The sequence below is a fragment of the Styela clava genome, chromosome 13 (assembly GCF_964204865.1).
Source record: "Styela clava chromosome 13, kaStyClav1.hap1.2, whole genome shotgun sequence".
NCBI classification, from domain to species: Eukaryota; Metazoa; Chordata; class Ascidiacea; order Stolidobranchia; family Styelidae; genus Styela; species Styela clava.
In genome coordinates, this window is record NC_135262.1 from 14774791 (window position 1) to 14782870 (window position 8080).

Below are 8080 nucleotides of genomic sequence, written 5' to 3' on the forward strand. Positions count from 1 at the left end.
CCCCCGGCAGAAGTCGGCTACATAGGATTTTTTAAATCTTGGTTTCGTAGTTTTGTTCATAATTGTAAAACAATCTTGATTATTAATTAATTCTATAAATCGCTGTAAATGAAAGACTTGTGCAGTGTGCTTTGTTAATTAAAACAAACAGCTAAACTACAGAATTTCATAGATTTATCAAGAATATATACTGCTGGATGCTATAATGCAGGGTGGCCAACCAGCTTTCAGCCAACACGCATACAAAAACTTCCACCGCTGCCGATAAGAAGTCTTTGTGGGCGCATTCGTAATAAAATCGACACAAAATTTGTATTGTTATGTTTTATTTTAGTTGATTATTTATTTGCACCTGGAATAAATGTTTCATAATTTATTTGAGATTTTTTCAAATCATACAATTCCGGATACTCCTGAATTATGCGCACCATGATGTCGCACAATCTGAATCCTAAGCTGGTACACAACCTGAGTTCAGGTTGTGCGCCATCTTGGTGCGCATACTTCAGGAGGTCCCAATTCAGATATGTAGCGTGCCTAATTTTCAGTCGTAGGTGTTGAAAATTCATCAAGAAACCTCGCAAAGTATTCATGCATTATCTAAAAGCAAATAATAAACATTCTCAAACCTTAAATGTCATATGACTGCTCAAACTTACAGTATATAATTTACAATTTCGTCCAAGTGCGATTCTTTGCTCGATTGTAATTGAAAAAAAAGTGCATTTTGATGCCCCTCATGCTGTAGTTGCGAATATAATTTATCACACTACTTTTGAAGTGAGACAATAACTTTTGCGTACTGCAAAAGTTATTGTAGGATCGTATGTCAGTCAAGACACGCGATACTAGGCACTTCATTTGCAAATCTGAGCAGCGGCAAAACTTGCATTTGCTACCTAATAATATGCTCTATCAGTCTATCGGGCTTGCCCAGACTCAAATATTGCATGTGTATATTGTATTTTGCGCATGTGCAGTACTGTATTCTTCCTGTTTAAAACACACAGCTGGTTCAAGGCAATTTTTTGGGATATTTTATCAAATTTACCCAACATCAGACGATCGACGTGTTCGCCACCCCTGATATAATGTATGGCAATTTGAATGTATAGTGAATATAACGTTACTTACGAACGCTCCGGTCGCTTGAAGATTCACTGATGCCCATGTGTAATCCTCGTCGGATTTACCGGTTGTGAAGATCATAACTTGGTCTTGTACGTTTAGACGATTTCCTGCTTTGAGCGACATCATGTATTCAGTAACATACTGAATTGCTTTGCCAAGATTTGAACCTAGTTATGCAAAAAAGATAATGCTGTTGTATAAACTGTCCCCTTTATTTGCTTTTACCCTCAATGCTTGAAAATAAGTCTGAAATCAAACGTTTAAATATTATTCACCTTAAAATTAGTATGGAGTTTGCTCGAACATATTATGGATCAACAAACCATTGGTAATAGAATTGGATTGAATTTAATTAAACCTTTCAGTTTTATTGCATTTAAAAACGCTTTTCTTAGATTTGTTTAATCATTTTTTGAATGTTCTGCTGGATTATGGATATAACAGATAACTTTACATTAAAAAGAACAATATCTTCTTTACAAAATCTATCTCTGATATAATTTCACTCACCTGTACCACCATATGGCAGGGAATCTAATGCGTACCAAAATTCCGAAGGTTTGTCACAACAATCATCCCAAGAAATCAAATTTTTCGTATAAACTTTGTTATTGTAACGCATTATAGAAATTTTCGTATAATCAGAGGATAATGCATAATCTCTGAACATATAAATATACATGATTATAAATTATTTTACTATAAATAGGAAAAACCGAGAAATAAGTCTTTTCTTTGATTACCAGATATTTATTCATAGTAAAGTGAATCCATTTGCCAAAATTACTCTAATTAATGAATTTTTCAATATATACATCAATAATATTTATAACTAAATTATACCTATTATATCTGTATTTAACTAAGCATATCGCATTCGCAGTTGTAAGCGGACCAACTTCATATGCATATCGTATCGAAAAGACTTGGATTATTAACTGAAGTTTAACATAATAATGATGGTAATCTACTCCATGGCAATTTATATTATTATGTACGTTGCAGTCTTGTTTCATTTGGAGTCTTATTGTCATGCCTAATTATAAATTATCCCGAAAAATAATGATCAACTAAATAGTCCCAAATATTTATCACAACCTGTGTTGATATATTTCACAGAATGCTAACTTCAAAGTTTTTGTTTTCTGGCTTAAAAAAAGAACTCCGGCTTAAATTGTACATCTGTCTTGTGCACTGCCCAATGGCATCGCTCAAATTTGCTGTAGTTATGCTGTGGGAGGTATAATCAGTCATATTTTCTTGAATAGAAGCCAGGTTAATAATTTTAAACTATATCGGACTAAAATTAAAAAATGATTTACCGAAAAGTCTGCTTGACATATTCTTTCATTAAAACCCAATCTTTAGCTCCCACCAAATCCGAAGAATCCAATAGAATATAGACATCTAGAACGCTAAGTGGAGGACATGGAGCTTCAATAACAAAAAATAAAGTTTATTGGACGATTATTATACTGTTATAATATATATTATCATATGACTATTATATACTACTATTGGAACGATAACTTTCCTATTTCCAATACTTTTCACGGAGGATGTTACTGGTAGAGTATCACGTAAATTTAATTGAATTTTTTCTCTAGGTCTTATGATAGCAGATATTTTCACCAGAGATTTCTTAGTTTGTGATTTTTTAAAGAGGTTTTGCTATACGGTAGATTATTTGCTTGTCAGCCAAACCTTTGCACAAAATCGATACTTTTTGGTCTTACCGAATCGTACTGGCAAAAAGTTTAGATTCATTTAAATTATTAAAAACTTACGTGCACAACATGGTATATTCCCGCTCCACTCTTTATTTGGCATACATTTGATTGTCTTGCTACTAACAGGATACAATGAATACTTCCGTTGCAAACATTTAAAATGACAAACTGACCTCACTCGGTTTTCTCGTGTACAACTGACAAATCTGTTTGGAACTGTATCAATAAATGATTTGCAACGATCAGCTAAAAATAAAACAAGACTTCAGTATTTTGAATTATTCAATTACTCGAATTGAGAATTTATTTACCTATGCAAATCGATGTAGTCAAACTTGTCCATTCTGGCTCTGACGAGTTCTGAACACATTCAATTATTTTTGGCCCTATTAAAGTGTAATAAGGTTCGCATGTAAATATACATTTGGAGCCGACCGATCTGCCATCATTGCAAAATACTTTTCCATTTTCCGGAAACTTGGGTTTGTTAGAGCAAAGAATATCTGTGTAAATACATGCAACGGTTATTAATAACTTAAATTAAAATATTATGAAGCCAGGCTTGATTTTTATGAAGGCTATTGTCGTTTTATACGTACCAATATAGTGAACTGTCAGATTCACTTAATTTAAAAAAAGGTTAGCTTTCAACAATAACGATTAAACGACACCTAATTTCCAATATAAAGGAATTGCATTTTTCGAAAGTGTAAAATCGAATTCAAAATAACTTTTTTCAAAAATTCAATATCAAACGAAAATATATTTTGGTAACATTTTGAACTATAGTAATACATGATTTTGCCATATTCAGCCCTGAAAAGAATATTAAAAACCAAACTTACCTGTGGAATTTACCATTAATATTATTGAACTGGTGATGAAGAAAACTATTATTAAATTTGCCATTTCATGCATACCCTAATCATTCTAACAACACAATCCACGAAATTTTATTCAGTTAGTCCATTCATGAACAGTCATTAATTTTTTATTGCTATGGCTTCCTGACCGCAGCGCATTATTGATTGTGAACTTTTATTTGAAGCATTTTATATGAAATTCATTTACATTTGAATATTCATCTATTTTTAAAAATAGAATGCAACAAAACGTGTCGTGATTAATTTATTTTGAGTCTGTTACTTTTTACTGCCATTTTCAATGGATATATTGGAATAAGTTTCAGCCAAATGTCACCTCCACATTTTTAATAACGATTCCCAAAATAACATTGTCTACGTTCTAACCGGGCGCAATACATTAGGCATGATAGTGCAGCTACAAAACGAGTCTGAACATTATGCTGTAAAACTGTCAATATAATTGTGAAATATATGGTTTCATGCAGTGTAAAGCGCATTTGCTGATTATTAACTAAGGGGGATTGAAGAACAGCGAAATTGAACTTGAGAAACAGAGCTTATGCTTAATCTAGAATTTAATACTCTAAATTTTCTTGAATATTTCGTGCAATGAAGTTCTTTAAAACTGCGCATGCAAATTCACATACATCACATCGATACAAATTTCTTAGTAACGAGACGCTATTTCTTGTATTGTTTTGTTTAAACATAATATATATGAGCAAAAATTAATGAATACTTCCCTTTTACGTAACGTAAAATTGTTTCAGTCATAGGAGAAATTGTAGTTATGCGTCTTTATTATATGTAACCAAACTCAACAATTTTAAATTATTTTTTAACGTCAATAAATTATTCAAGATTTTAACAGAATCTATAGCAGACATGTGGGACAAGCAGCAATGTAATTCATAACACCGTTGCTTGCATTATCTGACCCATTTTTCTCCAGATGTCTGCGATGTCTGGGTGATGCATACTGTGCAAATAGAGCTTTGTTTACACACTTGGAACTGATGTCTAAACTTGACCAAAATTCTATACTTCACCATTAACTGGTTCAGTAAAGATTAGGAGAAAAGGTTATAATCTTTATGTAACGATTGAGTTATTGTTTCTGTACCTAAAAAAATGTTGTATAAAAATCTAAACAATTTCATGTATTACTTTTTTTTATTACTTAGTGATTTTTTGTGTTTTACTGGCTTTGTTTCTATAAATCAGGGGTCACCAAACTACGACCCGCGGGCCGGATCCGGCCCGCGACGTCATTTTATCCGGCCCGCAATAACACGCAAATATGATTAAATTCGATAGTTTTTGGTTGTGTATCGGAAATTTAAGTATGAATCAAATAAGTCAATTATCATTTGCCTCCTTAGGAGTTGTAGTTTTAATAGTAGTAATGAAAAATTAGTCTTAAAGTATAGCAGTGACAAAATAGGGTAAATTCTTTACCGGTACGCAACGTTTTCTGCGAAAGATGTACTTGTACACTCTGGCGGGTGCTTTCTACGAAACAGTTCACGTTTTTTGTGCTAAAATAAACGTCCAATGTGCATTTTGCGCTAGCAGTACTGTAATTCCTCGCGTACTGCTCCAATTTCACAAGTCACACTAACTTTTGTCTGAATGCGGATATTCATGTAGGTATGTTTCCAAAAAATTGAAGTTCATCCGATTTAAATAAAAACTGCGCCAGTGGATAGATCTGAGTGAAAATAGAAAACAATACCAAGTTTATAAAAAACGGTCAAGAAATAACGGAGATTCCGGAATTTTTGTACCGCCTGACAGGCCACTTTTTCTATAATAATTGTAATATTTTTTTGATAAGAACTCTAATAAATATGAAAAAAGAACACATATCAATCACTAATCTTTCCATGTCCGTCCCATTAATCTTTCCATGTCCGGCAAGGGTCATTGACACCGCCGAAAGATCGTCTCAAATAAACGCTAAAGTTGTGCATGATCGTTTGACAGAGGTTCGTTATTGGTAATAATCAACGATGCTCTGATTGTACAAACTTCCTAAAAATTGGTAAGTATCAAGATAGGAAAGAAATACATACGTCCATATAAATTTATTGGTGTCCATAGAAAATATCATTAATTTGCACTACGTATAACTGGAATTATTTTTCATGTCGTTATTGTTGTTTTAATTACTAGAACAATAGCTTCGCCATTTCAGTAGATAATGAACCGTATACTCCCAAAGGTACTTCTTGTGGGCGCGGTGTTACAATTTGCATATTCTAGCCCCACCTTGCCACGTCATCCAAAAATTATGTCACTGCGACGTCACAATCCTACTTCAATACGAGAAAGATAGCTTGCATTTAGTGAGTTCGTTGTCGAAGGCGCAATTACAGGCGATCGTCGGTATACTATCATAAATTTTCACTACGTATAACTGGAGTGGTTTTTAAAAGCGGCGAATGCTAGAAAATTTAGGCGCTGATGAAAAAAATAAAATCCAAATAATAGTTGTTTATTTTATCTAAATTATGTCAAAATTTCATGAAACTCCAAGCTATAGCAGGCAGTCCGTAGTCGTTTTTATGAGCGGTATTCCAACACGGCGTAACTAAGCAAACGTGATGCGTACATTTTTGGCGCAAAAAAGCGGATCTTGTAACATTCATAATTCACGACAGCAACGTTTTGATAACAGCTAAACTCAGGATAGTTGTCTAGATATAGAAATCTTGTATATATATTTGTTTTCCTGGGATGTTCTCGATCTATATTCTGCGATATAGATAGAATTTAATATTCAAGTCTTCAATGTAGAATATATATTATTGTTGAATAAATTGAATGGATTTCCTAACTTTTGTAAATTTATTGTATTGCATTGACAAAAATATTCATCCAGCCCGTTTCAACACAGTTTGAGTCATACCCGGCCCGCGGTCCAAAAAGTTTGGTGACCCCTGCTATAAATCATATAAATCTAAAAATATATATGGTATACTCGCAGTATAAAGCAATAGGGACATGGGTGATTGCAATAACCGATGGGCGCATAACCTTAATTGATCACTTCTTGAGTATGGGGGAAAGGAAGTTAGTTTCCACGACCATCTCTGTCTGAATATTGACATTTTATAAAATACTTTTCAAAGGTTTTGACTTCCTTTTGTTTGTTTGTTTATTGATTTTTTTTGATTGAAGCATAGATGATGATAAAAACAATTTTAAAAATACATGTAAATACACATGATATTGCCTTTGTGATTTGATTTTGATACATATAAATATGTATCTAACTATCCAATCGTAATCGGTTACTTCGATTATGCGGAACAGAATACTATCTTCAACTCATATACTCCTGCTCTACTAAATTTGTGAGCTCGTTGTTCAATTATGTCTGAAGTATGGCATTTGGTCTCTTATGGAGATATGTAAGTTTTGATGTGTAGCGTGACGAGAATATCCGTTTAAAACAGTTGGTGCCAAGTCGGTTCATACGCATACTCTGTTGGGTAGTTTGCTCCTACCATTCGGCCAGAGTGTCAGCTGTTTACGTGATAAATTAGCACAATGTCAATTGGAAATATTCGTGTTGGATCTAAATAAAAACATTTTTATTACTGTTGTTGTTTTTATCACGTGTTTTCAATTTTCGGTTTCAAGATGATATCGAAAATCAAACAAAAATATATCAGTCAGTTCTTAAAATGAGCATTACAGTTTCATTTACAGAATTAGCATTTAATTCTGTATATTTTGTTTTCAACATTCTCCTCTGATAGATTTTTTGAAAAACTCTTTTGAAAAACTCTTTTGCAAAAACATGGGTTTAATGACCAAAAATAGGTTCCCAGCTTGATTATTCCTACAATTAATGAATATTCACGAGAAATCTATCTTGCCAAATTTTCGCTTTAATTGTTGTTGTATTTCATGGATCCATAAACATGAATGGCAAGTGGGAAGAAAAACGGGTTATGATAATCATGGGTCAATGTAAATGATTAGGCAATGAGATCACTTGAAACGACTATAAAATAGTGTAAAATTTAGTTTGATAAAGCATTTATACGCTATTGAAATATGCACTGTACTAAACATGGGGCATGAATAAGGATAAGTTGTTCCGGTAATTTGCTACTCGAATTTTTCTTCGAAAGTTTTGGATTTTTTTTTTTATTTTGGTTAAAAACACCGTTTTATTTACTTGTGTCGCCTTTGGTAACTTTATGTTGTGAACTTTATTATTCTACTCTATGCTTGAATTAGCTCGAGTTTACAAAAGTACCTGATTTCGTATGATGTTGTTCAGGATGAAATGTTCCAGACAAAACAAGCGACACATTCAGGTTAGAATTAAGCAAAGAT

At 32.9% G+C, this 8080-nt stretch overlaps 1 protein-coding gene across 1 annotated transcript; it reads right to left on the reverse strand.

Annotated features, from left to right (window-relative positions):
- Positions 1 to 537: 537 nt before the first annotated feature.
- Positions 538 to 3722, reverse strand: LOC144431209 (von Willebrand factor-like). Its single transcript, XM_078119040.1, has 5 exons — positions 3707 to 3722; positions 2454 to 2565; positions 1642 to 1793; positions 1135 to 1298; positions 538 to 600 (listed from the first exon to the last, which is right to left on the reverse strand). Exons 1-5 carry the CDS (start codon positions 3720 to 3722, stop codon positions 538 to 540), a joined length of 507 nt encoding a protein of 168 aa, XP_077975166.1.
- Positions 3723 to 8080: the final 4358 nt, after the last annotated feature.